Here is a 24,875-nt window from a genome sequence, read left to right on the forward strand (position 1 = left end):
AATTAGTAGCAACCAAGCTTTAAGCACAGTCTTGCAAAAACTGCAAAACAAATGAGAGAGAGCCCCTTGAAATAAGCTGCTTAGAATCACAGAATGGTTAGAGTTGGAAGGGACCTTAAAGATTGTCTAGTTCCACCCCCCCTACCATGGGCAGGGACACCTCCCACTGGAGTAGCTTGCTCAAAGCTCCATCCAACCTGGCCTTGAAAACTTCTTGAGCCCTAGCTCCACTGTTCTCAGTAAACATAAAATCTTGGCTCCAGCAATGACTTTAAGATCTGTCTGTCCCTTCCAGACATGCACACACCATAAGGAGCTGGACCACTCCAAAGCTGAAATAAAACATGCCTGTAGAGTCACACTCAAGATGGTAAGCAGCTGCTCTGAATCTCCTCTTCCATCTATTGGGTATTTTTATGTTGAAGGGGGACTTCCAAGAATCGAACAGTTTTCTGTATAACTGTGACAATAACGCATTATCGTACATTACTAAGCTATTTAAAACACCCTTTTCCTACCTACCTTGCCTTGTTTAGGTTACTATAGCTACAACATTCAAGGCTCTAATATACAGCATACTCAAGCATTTGGGGCACTATCTATAGAATAAAACAGAATTATTCTTCTGAGAAGAGTGGTGTAGGAGATCTACTGAGATAATGTCTTTCAAGAGTTAGTTGAATTCTGAACTTGGTAAGACCTACCAATTATTGGCACAGTGTTAATTCCATTTATGTATATTTTAGGTACTTAATGAATGTATCTATTCAGTATACATGAACATAATTCCATATTACATTGCTTTCAACGTGGTCTGTATTACAAAGACCTCAAACCTGGTTCAGAGTCTGAATTTTCTCTTGGCACATCATCGTAAATTACTTCATCCGGGTCTAAAAGCAAAACAGAAAAAACCAACAAATTAGAAAGCCCCTAAAATTTGAATGGGACCAATAAATAGTGTTTAAGAGGCATTTGGACAATAATTAGTAACATGCTTTAGCTTTTAGTCAGCCCTGAACTGGTCAGGCAGTTGGACCAGATGATCATTGTAGGTCCCTTCCAACTGACAATATTCTATTGTATTCTAAAGAATTTTGGTTATATTGGCATATATGAATACAATGGAGATATGACTCATTCTCCACGAGCATTTTGCTGGTACATCTGACCATCATTCAAATAATGCATGAAAACAGCATCAGGTATTCATGAAATTTCACACAGTTTTATGTGCATTGTTTGTGATGACCTTTGGTAGCCTGAAAACAGAAAACCACTTCAATTGCAAACATTTCTCCCTCCTTTTTACAGCACTATAACATCTTCTGTGCTTGTCGAGGGCTGTTCATCACCTTACTAAATAGCTGTAGAGAAGCTGTAATAGATGTTTTTTAAAGAGAACCACAACTAAGTAACCTTCATTGTAGTACATTAAGAGGCAGAACAAGGATGCAAATTCTTCAGCCACTTCAAGTGACGTGCAAGATGAACTTCCAGCCCAGTGGGAACAGCTGAGAATAGCCAGGATTAACCTATCCTCAAACCACACAGCCCCTGTTCTGACTTAAAATGCAGCTGCCAGCCAAGGGCACACACTAAGAAACAGTGGCAATTCTTTCCCTTCCACCTTCTCCAAGAACTTATTTGCCAATTACTGCATGAGAAGAACAATTTCATATACATCCACAGGGCAGACTCTGAACTTGAGCAAGTTTCTACTGTAGACGTATTGATGGAGGCAAACAATTTCATTAGGACAGTGACAAACAACTCCATAGACTCCAAAAAGCACTCGATGGAAAAGTCAATGTTAACTTTATTTTAAAATCCACAATTTCATTACACTGCTGAATGTTTTAACTAGTAGAAATTGGTTCTGGAACGTATCTGAAAAAATACAATAAAAGTGAACATGGACATTCCTGTAAAACATATAATTGCATATAGATACACACATACTGTTGATCACAACTTAAAATTAACCTCCTTCTACAATTGTACTTCAGTGCCCACTGATACTTACTTTCCATCCATGCTGTATTTGCAGGATCTGCAACCCACTTGGCCAGAGCATCATCTTCTCTCTTGGCCTCATTATCTTCACTTGAAAAAAAGGCCACAAAACAAAAGCATTAAAAGCTGCACCACAATGTTTTCCAACAACTGTGAAGACAAGACAATAAATACCTTGCTGCCTTCCAGCTCCTACCCCGAGACTGCTGATTACTCAAAAAAGCTACTTCAGTATGTAATTAGGAGATCTACTCTATTTAACAGTTGGACAATTTTAGTCAAGAAATTGAAAACACCTCCCTTCCAATCTCAAGAAGTATTTTGCTTTTGAGTTCTCCTACCAGAACACAGGAAACTCTCTCTTAGAAAGCAGTAAAGCGAGAGCTCCTCTTTCACTGTAAGTAAGACAAAAGATTTTCTGGGATACATCAGAAGCCATCGGGCTTGATGAGGCCGTTATCCTCCTCTGGTTGGTGCTGGTGAGGCTAAACCTGCAGCAGCAGGTCCAGTTTTGGATTCCCAACACCCCACTTTCTAAAGAGCTGTGGAGAAACTCAAGCTACCTCTAGAGACATGGAGAAACTGAAGTTGGGGACTGAAGCACATGGACTACAATGAAAGAGGTGGGAGACATCAAGCTTATTTAGTCTGGGGAAAAAGGATTCTATGGGGTGATCCAACAGCAACTATAACTATCTGAAAGAGAGCTACAGAAGTGATGGATTTGGGGTTGGTTGGGGGTTTTTTTGTGTTTGGGTTTGTTTTGGGGGCTTGGGGTCTGGTTTTTTTCAGTGCCAGATGATACACAAGGGGGAATGGTCAACATTGGAAGATTTTGTTTGGACATCAGGGGAAAAACAAAAAGAATTCACCGAAGTGTAGTACAGCAGGGAAGACTGCCCAGGAAAGCTGCAGCACCTCCATCCTTGGAGGTTTTCAGGGCTCAGTCACCAAAGCCATGGCTGATCTAATGGCATGTTGGCAGTGGCCCTGCTGAAAGCAGTAGGCTATACTACAAGATCTCCAGCTGCCTGTTGCAGCTGACATTGCTATGACTCCATACGAATTAAACCTGGCTCCTTCAAAAATGTCATGCACAGTTACATATACAAGACCTCAATCAATGCTGATTTTGCTACACAACCAGAGATACAGAGTTAAGAAAATGAGAACAAACATGGAAGCATCACACAAGAAAAATAAAATATTTATCAAATGTAAGCTTTAGTGATCTGTAAAACTTTAACTCCTAAGAAAACACGCTGAACTGGCAATCACCTATTTTGAGGCTCCTCTGGGTTTACAGAATTACAATGGCATTCTTCAGTTGCTGACTGTGTACCTACTAAGTAGAAAAAAAAAATATAATCACCAAAATGTTTGGAATAAAACATCAGTGTGGTTCAAATGGTACGTTTTAGCACAAGAAACTGATTTTACTGGTTCATTGTTAATTAATAATCTACTTCTATACAATATTTTTATCTTAAACACATCTAAAAATATTTAGAAGTTTCTTCAGTCTATCCATTTTTGCAAATGAAAGAATTCAGAGACAGTAATTTGGCATGAGAGCTATTAAGAGGAAATTACAATGTCCGATGCATTTAATTCTAATCTCTCAAACATATATTCCTCTACAGGTAGTAACAATCACACAAACACATTTGTTTTTACTTGTCAATATTCCTAATGGCGGTAGACAGCAAAGGCTGCAAAACCAAAAAGTACCACTGTACATGGAATTACAGTAGAATTGCTGCCTAGCTAAAGAATAGTATATTCAAAATACAAGAAAAAAAAAAAAAAAGGCAGGATATGGGGAGCTTTCTGTTTCTCCCACTCTCTTGACATTAAGCTGTCAGAATTTACTAATTCTGGTTATAAAATGGGGGAGTGTTCCTGTTTCTGTAATAATCCATAGTTATTTCCCTTTCATGTTTCCTCTTCTGTCTTAAAATTGTACTAAAGGACAAAGAGAATTCATCAAATCATCAAGGAAAAAATGCCACAGCAACTCAAATCCACAAGGATTGGAATATAAACAAGCACACAGAAGTGCATATAGAAAAGGTAAAAGGGACAGGAACTCTGCCAGGACCTAGATAAAGCATGATAAGGTATAAGAAGAAACCATTTAGCCTGAACACTGAACTATGGCTCTGGAAATTATTTCATGACATTAAAAGGGAATTGGCATCAATCATTCTTAATGGCAAAATCAGACAGGAGTCCTCCCTCGCACTATATGTTGTAACACGGGGCCAGCAAAACAAAGGTCAAGCATCACCAACTTCCAGAAGGGTTGAGAAAGAACTGACTGTGTACATGTGTTTTTTCTTATGCATCTTTACTTAGGTATCTCAATCCCAGTATGGCAAGCAGAGTCCTGTGGGAATATTTTATTTTTTTTTTAATAAACTGACATTTTTATTCAAAGTTCTTTTTTTATTTGGACAGAAAATCTCCCACACACACCCAGGCTGGTGCTACACAAGCATCTACAAAACAGCACAGGTACCTGAAATTAAACAAGGATTCCCCTTCAAATAAAGTAAGATGCATAAATACAGTACCTTCTTCATCTACAGAAACACTGCGTATTATGACAGGACTGGAGTATGCTGGAAGTATCAAAGGTAAATTAGATGGCACAGCATAGCCACAGGGGACAGGAACAGAATATCCACCAGACAAGTTTGGGCTTGCACATTCATCTTGAGGACTTGGTTCTGGTGATGAGGATGGATCCTTGTCTTGGATTGGTGAAATATTGATGACTGAGTAGGGGTTTACTTTGGCTGGAGTGCCTTTCACAGCAGGTTCTGATGTTTGTAGCTTATCGCTGTTTTCTAAATTATCAGCCCCTTTAGTTGAAAAATTAAACAACAACAAAGTTTTATTTGTCATATCTGTTCAAGCTGCTTAATACTGGTCTTTGAAAATATCCTAAATACTGATACAATCCTTACTATACAAGTTACTTACAATCTATGACTCACAAAATTCCCACACAGTAGTGCTGTCCTCCCATTTTACAGACAAGGAATCCAACAGCACCAAAACAAGCTGGGTTACAAGGATGCCTATGGAACAACAGTAACTGGATTCTAAATCCTGAATAGGAGGATTTCTGACAAGTAGCCAAGGTCCTCTTTTGCTTGTCATAAGCACACGGCTCAAAACAGCCTTAAACTCAGAAGGTTAAAATCTGGATTCTAGATGAATTTGGATCTTATGAACACAAATACAAGAAACATTTTAGGAATAGCCATGAGGAGAGAAAGAGTTCGCTGGAGGGACACTCCTCAAAAAACAGTCCTGAAAAAGCTCTGTTAAGAAAAGCAGAAAGAAAATAAGTTTCAAAGTTCTCCTCTTTGAAAATAAATTATTTTCTGTTTCAGAGATACCTATCTAATTGCCACGAGCACAATGACTCCACTTACAAAAGGAAACTGGATCAAAGTCAGCAAAATCAGCTGTTGTATTTTTGAGCAGAATATAGCTATTTCCAGACAACACATCGGCATTGGTAACATCTGCGTGTGTTGTAACAAACATTTTAATGTTCAATAAAGTAAGACTTCCGTTTACGAACAAAATTCCTACATTCAGACTCCATTTATTTTTATGCAAGTCATCTTAAGATCAGCAGCCAGCAAGCTTAGCTGTGAAAACAGCTTATCTTGAGTCACCCACATGCCATTAGAGCTGAAAGGGCATAAAGCTTTCCTGTAGCGTGGCACTGTGACTGAGACCAGTCCATTGGTCTGGATGCCACAATTGGATGAGAAACCTCACAGGAATTACATGTGACGGTCATTTGCCCTGTCAAATCTCCCATGAATGTAACTAGCAGGAATATTCAAAATGTGTACAGTATTTCCACAGAAACCTCTTTTTACAAGTATTTTTATTGCATTGTCAAGAAAAGGCATCATATAATCAGTCTGGACAATTTAGCCTAGTGGAGGCACAGCCCAACAGGCTGACTCACCTGCAGCATTAGCCTCTTGGTGCTCCATGTTGTTTCCAGGATCGGGAGGAGGCGGCACAACGGCTTGCCTGTCTGCTTCTGGTATTTCATCTCCACTGTCAAAGTCAAACTGTTCTCCCTCGTCCTCCTCTTCATTGTTCGTACCCGTGGCTTTTGGTTCATGCTCTAAAACTGGGCAGAAAAACACGGTTTTGGTTATTTGCTCTTAATAATGATTTCATGGGACCAGCAAGTGTTCCACTTTACAAACGAAGCTTATACAACGAACCCTTAGATTCTTATGTTACTGGAACAGAGGCTCCTTGACATGTTGATATGTCATGCAGTTTTCAATAAATCCTTCAGTGCAAACAATGAAATTACTTGGAAAGCAATTAAGAAGTGATAATGCAAATACCCTTGCTTTTGTTATAATGAACCAAAACAGTTTTAGGAAAACTCTTAAATATCTGATTCTTTAAACAAGAAAAGGTCACAGATTAATTTATTTGCACAGGGACTTTGGGACTTTATAACTTCAAGTCATTTTTCCTAACTCAAACTTCCAAGTCTATTCTTTCTTAACAGTATCAAAATGCCAGTGACAGTAACGTTCTTCACACTTATGAGTCCAGTAGATTGGTTTTCCTACTCCAATCTGAGATAGTTTTAAACCAACGACCTTATGCAACACGCTAGTACCACACACAAGGTACACTTTGGTGGAGGTTCAGTTCTTACCTTTGAAGAAGTCATGGCTGAAATAATTGCACCATAACACAGATAGGAAGTGGGAGCGTAGGTTTTTCTTTTTGTCTCTGCCTGCAAAGACCCTGCAGCACAGATTTGGCACTGTCCGTGGGGTTGGGGAAGGGGAGCAGGAAGAAGTGCCGGGCAGTTTCCCTTCGTGCTATTGTTCCTACCCGCAGGAGTCTCAAGAGCCCAGAAAGATTTAAACCCTTCACTGCCTTATCTACCACTGGTTTTGCTGTGCGCTCGCATTGCGAGAAGGCTGCCCGCAGCATCCAAAGCTTCTGTCGGAGACACCGCAGAGGAGGCATAGCCAGAGCAGCTGCAGGGAGGGATGCCCAAACCCACCAGCCTCCTCCCTGCTTCCAGAAGCCTTCACTGCAGCTCTCTGAAACAGAAGGGCTTCATTCCCCGCCTCCCTAGACCTGTTTTAGCGGTTCTCCACCTTCTGGAGGAGAAACTCTTACCAGAGGTCCCCTGGAGGCAGAAATGTAATTTGTGGAAATTTTCTGTCCCAGCTGACCTTCCTCCCAAGCTCTTCCTCAAACTTATGATGGATACCTGACTTTCATACAGGTGTTCATCAACATATTTAACGTGTTATAAAAGAAACCACATAACTATAGCTTAAAAATAAATATTAAAATAGATAAATACGTAAATACACCAGTATGTTTATAAAAATATGCATGAAGTTGATAGGGTTCCCCCTGCCCCTCTTCAGGTAACATAATATGAAAAACAAAGTCTTGCAAGGACGATCAGATCTCCTGAGTCATGATGGTATTATCAGCTTTTCTACCATCCAGGGCACTTTTTGTATCTTTATGATAAAACCCACACAAACCACAGCTCTAGACTGCTTAGATTGTCATGGTAATCAGCATTCCTGCCAAGGCTTCTGTTTCTTCAGGCAGGCTGAGCCAGCATATTTTATCACAGCCACAAATAACAAGATCTTTCATGCAGCCTCTCTGTAGGAGAAAAAGTGAACTAATTGCAAAAATAGTAAGGAACAAAAAAAGGGGTTATCCTGCATTTATTGTCGTGGTTTCTCGCTGAGACAGCAGGACATTTAATTTAATTTTGACGGTTTTTAAAAATCCTTCTGTACACAGTCATCCTTTGGATTAAGGTTTCTCATTTTTGCTTTTGACCATTAGTAATATTTTTTTCTCTGAACAGTGCAAAAAATCCTGCAGAGCTCTTTCAAGTGATTCAAGACAATCACAGCATTCTTCCTGATTCAGCATCCATCTGACTAGACTGTGCTGCTTGACAGTAATGGGAAAAGAAAGAAAAGGGGGGTGGGGATGGCTGTTTTATTTTTCAGTTTCTTATGTTTTCAGTATGCCTGCGTACTTCAAATTTGGAAAACCCAAACCCGTGAAATACTAAGGCAACTGTTTTTTGTGATTACCAGCGTGGGAAATGGTTAGTCACGCAGGCAAGGCAGGTGAGCAAGCAGATGGCACTCACAAGCAGGTAACAGCCACAAAACCACAACTTTTCACGTACATGCACTGCTGCCCACCACTCCTCTTGCTGCACTATACAAGTGAACCACAGCTGCAACCACTTCAAGTACATAAACCAGCTCTGTCTGCACTTTGCATGGTGGGAGGAGGAGGAAGATGAGGTTACTGGAAGGAGTTGAGCATTTCTGCAGGATTAGGCCAGTCAGGAAACGGGGGCATTGCTGGAGCCAAGAGCCGTGAACCCACCTGCTCACTGGGGGTCAGCTCTAGACATGGGCAAAAGAAAAATCGTGTATGCTTACGAAATTTCCAAACCACGCAGGGAAGTGTCACAGGAGCAGCAGGCACCTCTGAGTTTTTTTGTGGCTGCTAGGTTATGGAGCTTCTGGATCCAAATACTTCCTTAGGACATATAAAGGTTAACTCAGGTATCAGATGCCTGATAACTCTCTACTCCAGCACTTTTACACTGATGCAGTTCCCCAGGCTCTCAAGTCCAGCGCAGTGCCATTTGTCAGAGACAGACAAGACCTGCCACTGGCAAAAAAAAAAAAAAAAAAAAAAATGGTAATTTGAGATACTAAAAGCAAAAGGAATGACTCAGGACCCAGGAGCAAAACCTGTTCAACTGATGCACAATTCCCCTTGAACAGGCCTCCCCATTCCCCCTAAAAAAGCAACCAACTCTTATTTTGATTGTGGGAAAAAATCCTAACACAGGAATTGATTTTCTCAACTGAATTAAAAAAAAAAATAAAATGGAAAGTGCCACCTAATTTTTTTTTTCTGTTATGGCTGTTAATGCTGCCCCATTTTGTTTACTCAGAAACATTTACTTTGCATCACAAATAAAGAAGGCACAGAACCCTATTAATTGGGCACTACACCCTGGAAAGATGCCCTAAATCACATCACTGATGGCACAGGGGGTTAAAATTACAAAACAGATGCAAAAAAAAAAAAAAGAAATTCCTTTCTCAGATTACACGTCCTTTCAAAAGGACAGATCGTAGAAAAAACTTCAGAAATTTTTATAACTGTATTTCAGCTTTGCACCACTTCTGCATTTGTTTAACCCTGTAGGTATAAAGATAAACTTTAACCCTTTAAATTTACTGTCCCCTTCAGTCTCATACTTAATAAAAATATTCTCCATTAAGCTTTTAATCTCAAGGGCATACTATTTCATTTGATGGAAAAAAAGTACTTTAATAACAAAAACAAAGAGAAGGTGAGGGGATTTTTGCTTGAACTGAAGAGCTGCTCAGCACTGTACATAACTTTAGATTATGTCACACCAGAAAAGACATCTTGAATAACTACAGTTCTGAAAATATGTACTTTTTCGGCAGTTGTTTGTCTTATGCCAAAACACGAAATGCACATGAAAGCACTTGGGAAGTGCTACAATAAATCAGGAAGACACACATCATAGTCACACTTGGGCTGAATCCGACTACAAAAAAACAACCACAGATCTTGCAAAATTTCATGCTTGTGAAAAAAAAAACCAAAAACCAGTTCTTTCAGCACTTTAATTATAAATCAAACGGATCAAACAAAAAAAGTGCATCTCCAGGCAATTGTGCTTGCAGAGAAAAACTGTGGTGTTGAGGGGACTATTTCCAAAGGCACTCCCTGCCCCCAAAATCTCATAGAGGACAACTACTTTTTTCTTCCCCTCTCCCCCCAAAGTAATCATCACAGACTGCTTAGCGTTACAGAGTCTGCCTGGAATTACTTCGAATAATTTAATTAATTACTAAAAATCCAATTTGCCCTTTCACCACTACTCGCATCCTTAATTTTACACGTGCCAACCAGAGCAATGAGAATACAGTAACTGATTAAACTTTTTCATGTCCTGCCAATACCATTCTGCAGCATTTGCTTTGCAAATGCATCAGGGAAATTCTTGCATTTCTAAAATTTTCTACTTGGAGTTTTAAAGCATGAAAAAGAATAAATCTGATATAATGAAAAAACTACACTTAAATTAAGTGTGAAAGTGCAAATTTAGGATTAGAAAAAAGAATACATACTCTCGTAATTGTTAGCACAACTTTTTTTTTGTGGCATGTTATTCAGTGAAATGACTTTTTCTTAAGCTTACTTCAAAAACAAGCTAACTTAGGCTGTGTTTACAAAGACCTGCTGGGGCATAAACAAATTTAAACAATTTTTGGTTGCTCTGCCAATTGCAAAGCATTCTTGGCACCATCTGCTTTCCCATTCATTTTCTTTAAACTATTTACAGTTCATTGTAATACAGCTAAAGAGTTACAAGTTTGAGAGTGACGTTAATTTTAAAGCTGAGATTAAGCTAGTGAAGCTTCATGAATAGTTTCCTTCAACAGTTCATTTTAGAGATACAGAAGTAAGACAAAATAGCTCTGCGCTTACTATCAAATGCACTTTGAATACAATGCAAACACACAGAAAAAAAAAAAGCACACCAAAACTCTGTCCTCCCTTGCAATTGTGTAAATCAGAGATGATCCTGAGGAAGTCAACTGAGTTTCTTCCATGGAAAACCACAACAAAGGAAGAAAGAAACAGAACCCCGAGCAGGAAGACTTCAACAGTCTGGAGCACAGTAACAACAAACCTGAAAGCCCTGGATATAAACAAGCACGGTGCCATCAACAAATATGTATATTTTATGTTATGTTTTAAGGTTTGAAAAATATATTTAGAAATTGAAGGCTTCTGTATAATTTGGAATGTCATCCTTGCAATCAGTTGTAGGCTTTTTTTTTTTTTTAATTAAAAGTTAGCAGGAAAATATGGAATAAAAAGAGGAAACTTATCTATTTTAAAGACTCCATGATAAAAAATTTTCCAAAGACTGCAGGACGTGGCAAATATGCACTTTTTCAGAAAGGAAAACTATTTTTCTTCTCTCCCTCTTACAGTCAATTTTCTTTCAACACATTGGTTTTTTGGGGCGGAGGGGAGGGAGAGGGATGAAGCCCTAGAGTGTAATCTCTCTTGTACATTCACTGATTGCCAAGTTTTCTTTTTTTTTCCTCTAAACAATAAACATTTTTAGCCACTTTTACCATATCACTACCTTACACTGACCAGTAATAAGTGTACAACGCTTCAGATGGAATATATCTAATTATTATTTAATTAAAAAAAAAAATTAATTGAACCTAAAGCAGACTTGCAGGAGCTGCTTGTTCTTATTTCAATGTGCAGTTTTAAAACATTTATCTTTTATACTCATGTATTTTGGATTGCAACAAGACACTCGGGACTGCATAGACCCCTCTTCCTTCAAACTGAACTCCCCAAATGCTTCAACTTTCTACAAATTCTTGAGTATCTTGAAATATGCAAAACTTTCCACTAAAATTATTAAAGTAGTTTACTATCTCAGAATATTTTTAAGGTATTATAAAATTTGATAACTTACAAAGGTTACAAATCAAAGCAAACAGCCGGGCATAGCAATTTAAGTACTTATTATTTAACTTTGATACACTCCAAAGATTTCTCAGCTGAGATACACTTGCCTTTTCAGAGTCTTATTTCTGAAGAGTTAAAATTTGCCCATCTCCTTATGTAAGTGTACAAAGCACTAGATAGAAATATGAAATGGAAGTGCGCAGATACCAGGAAATTAGCGAATTTTTAAAGCTATCATTAGTTTTGTAAAACTAACCATTTGGGCCTAAACATACCACACTGACTGTGCTCCACGACGAACAGGCTCTTGATCCGTTTGCTTTTTACTTCAGGTGGAATTTTGTAGAAGACACTTGGCGTTTGTCAGGAAGGTGAACCTTATGCTAGAAAACACTTGTGCCTGCAAAATTCCCCAAGTTGTTGGCCAACAAGCTGTCCAACTTGTAAACCTTCGGAAAATGACAGTTGATTCATATTCAGTGGGAACTTGCAAAAAGGTTTTAAGAGACTTGGTCATCACTGGATAGCCTCTAGTTTCTCCCAGCTTTTTAGCACTGAGGCTGCATTCCCACAGCTAGACAGAAACACGGTATTTTCTACCTACTCAGATCTCCCATTTGTGACCACCACTTCTTCGCTATCAGGCGAGAAAATTGAAGTTAAATACTCCTTCTCTCTGGTACCCAGCTTACGCATCTCTCTCCTGCCTTCCCCAAATGATTCCTCTACTGTCAGTCACGCAGGGAGAGGGGCGAGATGTGCATAGTGACCAGGCAGGGCAGGAGGGACCCCGTAAGGGGAAGGCTGACTTTGAGGAGCAAGCGCTCCTGCAAATGCTGCCCTTCACTGACGCTTCCAAGTCACAGGGTGACATTTGTCAGCACGCCACTGGCATCCGTAAATCCGCCCCTCATACGGTCACGCAGGTGGAAAATGTCTATTTTCCTGGGGGAAAGAAAAAAAGCCTAAAGCAAAACCGTGTATGCAAAAACGCACGGGTGAGCACTCTTTCCCATGGGAAGCAGGTCAGAGCCACGGATTTTCATTCCCCTTTCGCTGGCAGTTGTGCTAAGCTGGCGAGGCAGGGAACCCAGGTCCCTGCGGTATGGGCATGCTGCTAATTACCCACGGCTCCTGCACGCATCCAAGCACAACCACAACATCAGCCTCACAAGTCTCTGCGGAAAACAGTTACAAAAGAAGAAACAACCAACAAAACTAAACAGTGCACATTCAGGCAAAAAGTGTTTCCAGTGATGGAAATAAAAGCAAAACCACATGAATTAACAGGCTCTCCCTGCAAATAAACAACAAAGAAATGAGTAAAAATGCTTCTTTAAGTTTTAATAGATACACTCGTTACATACTAATTATGTTGTCAAGCATGCACAACAGGTATTATTCTTCTGGATAAAAAACAAACTCAAAATTGACGTCGAAAGACTGATGAATCTGCCTGCTTAGAGACTCAAGTTTCAGAGACAGACTGCTAACAACTGCATGCCTAACAGCAAAGAATTTTATTTCTTGAAATACAGTCCAGATCTGTGGATATTAGGAAAGATTTACAAACACCAAAACCATTGAACCATACAAACTACTCACAATGCTAAAAAATTTAAGCTTAAAGTTAGCTAAAAATTAAAAGAATCCCAAAAGAAAAAAAAAAAAAAAATCAAAGGTCTAAATAAAAACATTAGACATGAATTAGACTGGCCAGAGAGTAGCAGCAGCAACACCAACAGACCTGTATCCCTTGTAAGTCCACAAGATGCTTTTCAGTGCTGGTTACGCTATAATCAGAAACGCTGCTACATAAAATCAGCAATTTTGTGACCATTTACTTCAACCGCCTTCATACTCAGCACACTGGTGACACTGGTATTGCCTGCCGTGGCCAGAAATGTAGACCAAGTCTGGTCCCCAGCAGGTCTTTTCCACCTCAGCACCATATTAGTAGATTCTGTCATTAAATTTTCACTAAGAAATGCTGCTGATGTGCAGCAAGTGGAGTCCTTAAAAGGAGATGCTGTAAGGAAAGTATTTGGAAAATGCATAACTACATGATAGATCCATATCTACGCTGAAAAACATCTATCCATAATAAAGGGTATTAGCTTTCCATCAGTATTAAAGGAACAGTACATCCCCCTGTAATGAGTGGGTAATGAGCACGGGTGAGGTTGCACCTCAAACACCGTGTCCTCCCTCACTACAGGAGGGAGACTGAGGTGCTGGAGCGGGTCCAGAGAAGGGCAACAGAGCCGGTGAGGGGTCTAGAGAAGAAGCCTAATGAGGAGTGGCTGAGGGAGCTGGGGTTGTTCAGCCTGGAGAAAAGGAGGCTGAGGGGAGACTTTATCGCTCTCTACAACTACCTGAAAGGAGGGTGTAGAGAGGTGGGGGTCGGTCTCTTCTGCCAAGTCACAGGTGATAGGACAAAAGGAAACTGCCTCAAATTGCGCCAGGGGAGGTTCAGATTGGGTATTAGGAAAAATTTCTACACAGAAAGGGTTATCAAACACTGGAACAGCCTGCCGAGGGGAAGTGGAGGAATTGCCATCCCTGGAGGTATTTAAGACGGGTAGACATGGTGCTGAGGGACATGGTGTAGTGGTGGTTTTCGCAATGTTAATTTGATGGTTGGTCTCGATGATCTGAGAGCTCCCTTCCAACCTAATGATTCTATGATTACCAATACAGTTAACACTTAATAGTACCAAGGACCAAGGTTTACAGTCTGAATTAGTATAAATGCCACCAGGTACAGCAGTGAAAACCAAAAGCTGCCTTGCTGCCTGACGCATCTGTTGGTAGAGACAGGCTCTGACGATGGCTGCAGAGCCGAGCTCAGGCTCAACTACTGTGCATGCCAACTGTTGAACTCACCTATAGCATGCTGCCAAATGGACAGTCAATGCAGGGAATGGGAAAACCAGAGAGCTTTAATAAATCAAACAGCAGAAGGACTACAAAGTCATTAGGAAAATGAAGTATCCAGCTCTGGCAGTGCAAGGATGGAACATGTTGGCTAATCATAGGATACAGGTCTCATGTGAGGAAAAAAGAAAAAAAAGGAAAATTTTCTAGGAAATGTAGTTTTGACCATGTAGTTAGTACATCTGTGAGAAAATAACCATTTTAAAGAAAATTTCCACTAGTGTGAGCAGTCTGGCATGTGCTTTATGTCTTCACATTTTTTTTCCTAGCAGATACCATCTATTAATACCTAGTTTTCCAAATAATTACTTTTTATGTTGAAGCAATTACTGTTTAACTGTTTGAGGAACATGCATTTCTCTAATACAGTCTGTTAAATTCTAATTAGCAACATGAAACCGCTGTATCATCTGATAATACCTTGGACCGAAAGGACTTTAAGAGTAATTGGGAGTCCCGTGAAGCAGAAATAGACCGCGGGGGCCTAAAAGTGGTGGACCAGAAGAACCCACTTCTACAGAAAGAAAACATACAATTCGAGTAGATCAACTGTATATCTTACCAAAAAGAGCTGAAATCCACCTAAAACAAAAGCTTCAAGTACCTCAGGTCTTGGATCATGTCTAGCAGTATCTTTCCACCAGGCTGACACATTTTGGATATGAATCATAGAATGGTTTAGGTTAGAAGGGACCCTTCCATCAAGTTCCAACCCCCCTGCCATGGGCAGGGACACCTCCCACTAGAGCAGGTTGCTCAAAGCCCCATCCAACCTGGCCTTGAACACCTCCAGGGTTGGGGCAGCCACAACTTCTCTGGGCAACCTGTTTTGCTGTCTCACCACCCTCAGAGTAAAGAATTTCTTCCTGATACCTAATCTAAATCTCCCCTCTTTCAGTTTAAAACCGTTACCCTCTTCCTATTGCTGCACTCCCTGATAAAGAGTCCCTCCCCATCTCTCCTGTAGGCCCCCTTCAAGTACTGGAAGGCCACAATAAGGTCTCCCCAAAGCCTTCTCCAGGCTGAACACAACCCTCTCAGCCTGTCTTCACAGGAGAGGTGCTTCAGCCCCCTGATCATCTTCACAGCCCTCCTCTGGACTTGCTCCTACAGATCCATATCACAAAAAAAAATTCATAAAGAATAATACATTTTGGATACTTCAAGATCAAACCTTCAGATGACTTAGGTGACAGAACGCCTAAGTTCTGAGCCATTGGTCATTATCTAGCAATGTCAAAACTGAGTCACTTACTGGCATTCCCAAAAGCAGCACTTTGAACACCTAAAAAGCACCTGACTTGCATCAGAGGCGTTCATATGCCCAGCTTTCTTCCATGGTAACAGCTCAGACAGGGCTCAAAAGACACACATGGGTTCAGGGATCAATTTGTCTTTTTGGATACATTGCCACAGGTTCCTTTTTCCCCCACCAGTAATTTCATCTAACACTCCCAGAGCAGGACATGCCACCTGTTCACATGCTTAAAAATAACTTAGATTTAACTATTTGCACTTTCTCCTCAATGTATTCTGAACAAGAAAATAATCTAGAAATAAACTTTTACAGCAATTTACTGATTCTTTTACTACAGAAAAATGTATTCACTAGAACAGAATGGTTATGTCCTGCAAATCCAGGATGATACTGAAAATATTTTGGATTTCAGTTGGCTTCTCACCTACTCATTTCTGTTTTTAGCCCTTTGTGCAGCCTAGAGAACATCTACACAGATAGATTGATCTGTAAATAAGGTTTGATATATGCAAAGTTTGACAAATCCATTATCCCAGCAGCTAACAGGGACAGAGTTTTATAGCATCCCCTTTCTTAGGATTTATTTTAATTATTGTTTTAACGCATCTTGCTCTTCTTTGCCCTAACACACCACGGTCCTGTTATAGCTTAAAAAAGTATACCTGAGGAATTCAAGCACACTCACAAAAACAGTAATTCTTACATCAAGACTCACAAACTGAACTCTCCAAAATCCTGTTTTACAATACTCTTCTACCATACCTTCTACCAGAAATCCTACCACCTCAGTGGACACTGGCTTGAGCTGGACTACAATGTTGTTTCCTTGGTACTTTTCATTCCACCAGCCTCAGAGTCCTTCTCATTGCCTCCTTTTGTGAGCCACGGAAGGGAAAGGAAGCCCTGCCTTGGCCCCAACACTGGCCGAAGACAACCACCATAATCGGACTCAGAGCTTCAGTCAGTCCACATGGGAAGTCAGGAAGGAATGACTTCCAACAGGAAGAGTCTTCTTAAGCATTTAGCTGGCAAGTGCTCTTCATCTGCAAACATGAAAAGGTCACCATCAGATACACGAGTGGGAAAGAGCAATCCCAGTCAAAGTTAAATTTACTGTATTCCTGTATTCCTTTCTGATACAAGAAAATACAATATTTTCCTGTATTCCTTTGCAATACGAAAGACTGCTAAGATTCCCTGGACATGTTACACTGAACCATTTCACTGCCTCCAGGGCAACTTTTTGCATTGGCACCCGGATTTCCCTTTCTCTCTCCCTGCAGCGTGCAGAACTGGGAAATAGAGAGACTGGGAATTCTCCCACTACTGTGGGCATCCCCGTGGCACTGGAGCACACACGTCCTTCTTCCAGTCCCTGGAGAAACTTGTTATTGGCATAACAGAAGATTTTTCAGGAAAAATGTTTTTACCTAACCAAAGTTATTTGGCTCAACAACAGACTATTTAACAATGAGATCTATTCCTGCAACAACCCTTCTTTGACAGACCAAATCATCTTCAGTTTTCATTTTAATGAAACTATGACAAGGTCACATTTCCTGGAAAGATTAATTCAATGAGGAAGAAAAAAGAAAATCTAAATAGAGGATTGGAGGATTTTTCCCAAAAAAATGTTTATCGTGTATCTCTTCCTCAGATTGCTAGGCATAGTTTCAGTTCCTCTCCACAGTAAAAGCAAGCAGCACCTAATAAATGTTTCATTCAATAATTCAGGCACTTTATTTATCGTAATGCAAACAAGTTTTAACCTGTGCTCTTGCGTAAGATAAAAGAATTATAACAACGTATAAACAAAATTAATCTCTCCATAAACTCTAGAGTAGAATCATTACAGAGGCTTTAGGCATGGTTAGTGAATATTTACTGGGATCAGTGAAATGGAATTAAGAAGAACCTCAAAACCAAAAAATCCCTAAGTTATTTGGCAGCAATTTATCCTGGCCAGTTAATGCTAGATACAAGTCCTAAAAAGGCAAAAGCAGCAACAAAAAAATAATAATTCACACCTCTCCTTATATGTTAGCTGTTTGAAATTAAAGCTTCAGAACTTAGCTTACACAAATATCTAATGCAGGAATACCCAAAAATCAGTACAAATTCCTTTATAATTTGTTTGTCTTTTAGGCAAACAATACTAGTTACCCCCAACAGAAGATGAAATTTTGCTGCCATCCCCTGGAAGCCCTTTATCTCATCATCAATCGCTCTTCTCAATTAACATGCCTGGGCCTTGTCCCTGCACACAGCTAGCAAGCCCAGTCCAGCAGTAAAGTCACCTCACAAAACAGCTGAGGGAATAGAAAAAACAACTACGACTTATTATTCAGAGAGCAAACATTAAATAATATCAAAAGGATGAGGTCAACCTCTCAGAAATCTGTGACAGTGAATCACATTTGATCACTTAACACTTTATAAACATCTAGCAAATATTTTACTGGATTACTTCAAAACAAGATATAGTTAAACCTACGTAAACTGTGGGTTTTTTGTACATGCTAAAAACAGAAGCAAGTTTTTAATTAATCTATTTATTTTCTTTCTATTTCTTGTTTTTCCCAATACTCAAAGACACTTGACTAGAAGAAAAAGCCACAAAATTAGGAGCGACATGTGACACCGTAGCTGCATTTTTGCAGTGGGAATCCTCTTGTTACCCTTTGTTAGACAGCTTGTCTGGATTGTCACACAAAATAATTGATCCTTACCTCAAACAATGCATTTTGCTTTATGTACTGAGAGAAATGTGATCTTTAGAAATAAATAAATTGTTCTGTTACAGATGGGATGTCAGCAGCAAGCTACTGCCAGCTTCAAAAACAAGGGACCATTCATAACTACAATTCATATTCTGTTCTCATTCTTCTGAAATCCTGGCTCCCCTTTTACCATCATTTGTAACTGTCTGTATGCTGAAAATAGATATCTAACAAACAATGCCGTTTAGACCAAGACCAACTCCCTTTATAGCCGCAGTTTAATTTAAGCAGTGTTCTTGTTCCAATCCCCCAATCACAGTAAGCAACATCTTTTTATTTTACTTTAGTCTGAAATACAAGCTTATGCCCCTCCAGTGTTCTTCACTTCCATAGACTAAACCACAAAACATACAAGTGTTTTTCTTGTCAATATTATAAAAGCCCAAATTTAACTGCCTCTTGTGTCAGTCACAAAATTAGCTTGTTAAAACAGTTAAAACCTAAATAAGCTATGAAAACATTCACTAAACAGCACAAAAGGTAACTAAATAATCTGAAAGAAATAGATATAGCACACAAAAAAAAAAAGCACCTCCCTTAGAGAAACAGTCATCCCTGCAGTGAAAGACAGCAGCCATCCAGTAGCTCCCTACTAGGGTTAAAAAAAATTTCTAAGTTTTTTTTTGTTAGAACATGTAAAGTCATTCCCAATGGGAACTTTTATGAGAGTAAAATGTTCTTACTTCACTCTTACCCACAGACTCAAGCCAGACTTCCTTCTCAAGGACAGAGGAACTACAGCTATTTTAGTGTTCCGGCACCAGCAGGCAAACGACAAAAAAAAAAAAAAAAAAAAGAACCATGGAAGGACACAATCACAGCACTCGATCATATACAGGATATCCAGATTTAAGTCCTTGGCCTCCTTTATCTATGTCTCTCTGTATCAGGAACAAGGAAATATCCCACTGACAGCCCTTGAGAGTTGATGACTTGTATAAAAAGGTGTATAAAATGCTTTTACAATTGGTGTCTAGGAGATATCCTTAGTCTGTTTTCAGTTTAAAAAAAAAAACAAACAAAATTCATCCCACTGAAGAACATCTTTGATCCCAAACTTCAGCAGAATAAGGTTTCTCACCTAGTTTTACCCACGGTGCCGGGGACAGTGGTATAGGTGAGTGAGCACCCAGCTCTCCACTACACCTGGTCTTCAAGGGCACCTCATGCTTCCCGAATGAGGAAGAGTTACAAGTGATTCTCTCTCAGGTAGAGAGAGCATTTGGAAGCAATACGAAGACTATGCTATCAAATTCATTCTCACTATGTCCTTGTACAAACACTGAAATGTCAGTATTTCACTTTAAAATTTTAATATAAATAATGTTAATTTTCTGTAAACAGGAAACAAAATATATATTGTCTATTTACAATTCAAGAACTGTATTGCAACGCAGCCATACTCCAAATCTCATCACTATACGTTAACCTACCTTGGTAGACTCACTTATAAAACGGAGCTTAAAGCTTATTTTAGGTCCGACTATTGTTGTAAATGGCAATTCAGCATAGGACAACTGGGATGAGTTGTTTGCAAGTACAGTCAGTATGAGGAAATACACCCAATGTTTTCTGATAGTTTTCACAGAGAAGTCGTATGAGGCGTAGTGCCATGTACTAGCACACTGTACTCTCTCACAGAAATAGTGAGAGACAGACACAGTCAGAGATGAAAATGCAAAACCGGAGGCCTGTTTGACACAGAGAGCACACACACACCCCACACCCCCCAGCTTCCCTTGGGCAAGAAGCTGTTTGTCAGGTATCCGTCCTGCTGAGCAAACAAAGTTGGTTTTCCTTTTGAAACAGGCTCCGATAAACACCTCTTAAGTCTTCACTTAAAGAAATGGATTTCCATTTTGCAAGATCATAAGAAATTTTTCAATTAAAGAAATAAAAAAACAGCCGGAAATCATATCTTCCAATAAAGTAGTAATAGCACAAGCACAGGCCACCACCTGTAGACATGATCCTAGCGTTAAACATCCCATCCTAACTGGACAATGTGAAGATGACTCCTCTACAGGAGAAGCACGATGTGATTCCTGATACTCAGAATTACCACCCTTTTAATTCCTTGCTGCACAGTCTGCAGTCCACGGCATAGCCTTCTCTTGTCTAAATGTGCTCGGTTACAGACACTCCATTACAGCAACCAATTAAAAACATAACTTACAGTCATGATAAAATTAGTTTTTTTAAAAAGCTAAATGAAAATGGCAATTTTTTTTTTTTGATAGAGAGAACAAGAATCATCCTCTATTTTATTCCACAAAACAGAAATTTTTTATGTATAAAAGCTTAAATAGCAGCACTCTGCATATAAATTCATGTGCGCAGACACACTAAAGAAGGGAACATGAGCTAGTACTATCATTTCAAGAATCAATTTCAGAAGCAGTTTTTGGGATTATGCTCTTAGCCAAGGAAACATATGCATCCACCCCTCTTCAAATGCTCCCTAACTGCTAAAACACAAATTCATTGAAAATGTATAGAGAAAAAAACTTTAGGGAATTTTTAATCACAGCTAGAAGAAAAATCTCTTCCTAAAGCAGTCTGAAGGACGGAGCATACGGACATTAATTTTTCTCAAGTTCCTCAGTACCTGAATTTGCTCTGGGGTAAGGGAATTAACTAGCACAAACTTGTCACTGCCTAATTAACAATGCATGAATGGAATGTCCAAACAGCTACGAGCAGATATGTTGCATAAGCATAATAAATGAAATAAAGCCAAAATATGTTATCTTCTATTCTTTTATCGCGTGGAGTTTTTTGCTATCAAGAAGTGGCAGAAAAAGCTCTACTATTGACCTTAACTGTACCTTCACTTCAGATTCAACATCAGAGATACAGACAGTTACTGCTAATGGAAAGACACTATTTAAGATTAATTTAATTGCATAGCTTCCATACACATTCTCACAACATCCCCATGATAAAGATGACGGTTCAGGATTGATACAAATAAATTCGTGGAAGTTACTTGTCAAAACTGTAGAAAACCTACTTGACGAGATTAAAATTGAGATTTATAGTGCAAGGTATACACCTGTAAATGCAAAGGAAGCCATGCGACTTTCAATACTACAGCTATATTTGTTAGGACAACAAATAGGTAGAAGACCTGCAAAACGGCTCATCAGAATTATCTAGGAAGTGAACTGAAGTGTATTTTAGTGTAATTATCAAAATTTGTCTTCACTGATATTCCTTTTGTTAATAAGCTTTTTCAAGAGAGTTAGCAATGGTAAAGTAAAAAATAAAATAAAATACAAGTTCCAATAGTTTCAGACAAAGCTTTTTGAGGTGACGTGCAAAGCATCCACTGATGCAAGATCATGGAGAGCAGAATCTCAATTTATGTTAAATAAGTCTAATCCCAGCCTATTAAAGAGGGACACGTCTGAAAATAAGGACACAATACACAGTTCTACATATCACAAAGAGCTTTGCAAAAAAAGAACCTGAATTCTGGAACCGTACTGAACTCCATCACCCTGAATTTCTGTCAGAGTATCCCACACACTGATACACTGCACAAAGTTGGAGCTGTTGCCGCAATTATTAGCTGTCTTTGAACAACGGCAGCCCTGCTCAAGTGGAAATACTAATTCCTTAGGGATGACTCTTGCCCTGCAGCATGGCATTGCTTTGGAAATGCATTATCCGATAGAGACAGTTTCACAGTAACTGTCACTAAACAAAACAGAGCTAAATTCAGGATTAGGACATGGATTAGGACAAAGACAGGAAAAGCATTTTTGCCAACAATAACCTCAGTGATATCTCGGAGCATAAATAAAACTGTCAACAAGGCTGGCCAGAAATCTAACCCATTAAAAGCTGATTTCACAACTTTCTGCTTCTTTCACATTCCCAGTTTCCTAGGTAGTATCTAGTAACAGACATCTATCTGTGGCAGTGTCTAAATTAGAGAGAAAGTAGTTTTGATCCAGGATGACAATTTGCAAATTCCTAAATGGCTGAACAAAACTAAGATAAATCCTCTTTCATACTTAAATGGCTTTATATAGTTATAAATTCTGTGTGAACGGTAAGTAAGATGTCCTATAAGCAATAATGTAGAATCATAGGATTGTCTAGGTTGGAAGGACCTTTAAGATCATCTAGTCCAACCATCAACTTAACTCTGATAAAAAACCATCACTAAACCATGTCACTAAGCACTACGTCAACCCGGCTTTTAAATACCTCCAGGGATGGTGCCTCAACCCCTTCCCTGGGCAGCCCATTCCAATGCTTAATAACCCTTTTGATGTAAAAATTGTTCCTAATATCCAATCTGAACCTCCCCTGGCACACCTTGAGGCCATAAATATTAATAATATACATATTAATATATACATATATCAATGTATATAACAGAGTGCAAATCTGTAAGTAATAATGCTCTATATGAGGGAAAGATCAAACATTTATGGGAAAGAAAGTCAGTATCTATACAAACTACACTAGTGACTTTACCAAAATAAGAACAGCTGCACTGGGTTCAACCATAGGTCTCCATAACCCGTGTCTCCATAAACTTGTACTTCAGGATGATCAGAACAAGCGTAACGCTCTTCTAAGAAATCTCCCAGCATCTAACTACCAAAAGCCAAATCCTTTAAGACTTAAAATACGTAATACCAAACACTACAAAAAGGTGCTTTTACAGGAAATCAAACAGGAAAATAGGGAAAAAAAATAGCCATATTCTCCTATGGAGAACATAAATGCAGAAGGCAGTGACACAGTGCCTTTCTACGTCCTACTTTTATGCCCTCTGAAACCTGGGCTATAAAAGTGGCCATAGAGCTAGCAGGATACAGCAGGCAAGGGGCACTGAGAGCTAACTTTACAGAACCAGCTCCATAGCCCAGCATATATCACACTCTTCCATAAATCTCTGTGCTCTGACCACACAGAGGTTCAGCTGTGCATGAACCTCTGCTTCCCATGGGAATGCATGCTGGCTAGAGAACTGCAGCATCAGAAGGTGGTCCTTCAGCCACAGCCCTCAGCTGACACTGCCCAGATTAAGTATGCTTGGTGGAAGCAGCACATGCCCTAACAGAAAACAACTCACTCCCCTCTCTGTCCTCTCAATTCAGACTCCAAATCTGTCCAGACATTTGAGGCACTTGTCCAAACATCCTGCCTGTGCCACAGGCTTCACTTGTTCTTTTCTCTACAGGGCACCATGTGCATGAACACTTGAGGCTGCCAAAGCACATGACAAAGGTGTGATGATACAGCCCACATAATGTTGCCTTAGAAAATGCATATTTGCAGTTTTGGACTGTAAGGATCAGTTGCTCCCCAGGTTTCTTCCTATCATGCTCTCGTAACGCCAGCAAGCAAGGTCCAAGAACAAGACAGGGTAGATGGCAGGAGATCATGTTTCAGCAAAATACCACTGGGACCAAGTCATAAGGTGATATGGGGAAAGGGAGTGTTGGGGAGGTAAAAACACTTTTGGAAATATAATCAAATTGTTACAACAAAATTGGCTTAAAACCCAAATTATTTCAAATACCTTCTGGTGGTGGGGGAGGGAATTCCTCTGTGTCCATCCTAGTGTATCCACCGCGCCTTTAGCAGACTGGAAAACCCTGAAAAAACGAAGGGAACATGTTTTGCAGATGAACATAATTTCCAAATAGTGAGACACTCCTTTTCAATTTGGCCAAGGTCATACCTATTAGCTAATACGATTGTGGAAGAGAAGAGATGTGCCTGGCTTCTTGCTTCAAAACACATCTAGTCCAAACTTTTATGTACACAGCCCTCAGTATTGGAGCCAATTTTTGTAATGATCTCAATAAGGCAGCTGAAGAAAGATGAAGTTTTCAAACTATTTGGTACTCTGCAGCTCCCACTGTGACAATCATAAGCTGATTATTAAAACATGTTATTTCAATGCCTGTTTGCAGTATACATTCTGTTTCAAAATCTTCATGAAGGGGAGGGGGATAAAAATTCTAGGAAGCGCATCAGTCTTGATGGTGCTTTTCTCCATTTGGCAATCAGAAATCCAAGTTATAACTATACACTTTATATACAGTTTCTTCTTTTCTTTTCTTTGACAACCTTAAAAACTCTGCTTGAGGCCCTTTGCTTCCACCTCTCCTGAGTATAGTGAAGTACCAGGAAGCAGTCTCCTGAGCACCATCTCTTTCCTCTTTTCCCAAATGTCATTGGTCTCATGTTTTAAGGGAAAGAATAAACCTAGAAAGTATTCCCTTACTTTGGTCCTG

The 24,875-nt window shown here is 39.5% G+C and overlaps 1 protein-coding gene across 1 annotated transcript in view; it reads right to left on the reverse strand.

Annotated features, from left to right (window-relative positions):
• Positions 1 to 24,230, reverse strand: part of ARHGEF10 (Rho guanine nucleotide exchange factor 10) — a 102,533-nt gene extending 78,303 nt beyond the window's left edge. Inside the window, exons 1-6 of the mRNA XM_074153000.1 lie at positions 24,155 to 24,230; positions 6,014 to 6,184; positions 4,593 to 4,883; positions 3,295 to 3,361; positions 2,027 to 2,106; positions 837 to 893 (exon numbers count right to left, since the gene is read on the reverse strand). Of these exons, the coding sequence (XP_074009101.1) occupies positions 837 to 893; positions 2,027 to 2,106; positions 3,295 to 3,361; positions 4,593 to 4,883; positions 6,014 to 6,184; positions 24,155 to 24,191 (703 nt within the window). The 5' untranslated portion in view covers positions 24,192 to 24,230. The remainder of the gene's footprint in view (positions 1 to 836; positions 894 to 2,026; positions 2,107 to 3,294; positions 3,362 to 4,592; positions 4,884 to 6,013; positions 6,185 to 24,154) is intronic.
• Positions 24,231 to 24,875: the final 645 nt, after the last annotated feature.

This window comes from Numenius arquata, chromosome 9, assembly GCF_964106895.1.
Source record: "Numenius arquata chromosome 9, bNumArq3.hap1.1, whole genome shotgun sequence".
NCBI classification, from domain to species: domain Eukaryota; kingdom Metazoa; phylum Chordata; class Aves; order Charadriiformes; family Scolopacidae; genus Numenius; species Numenius arquata.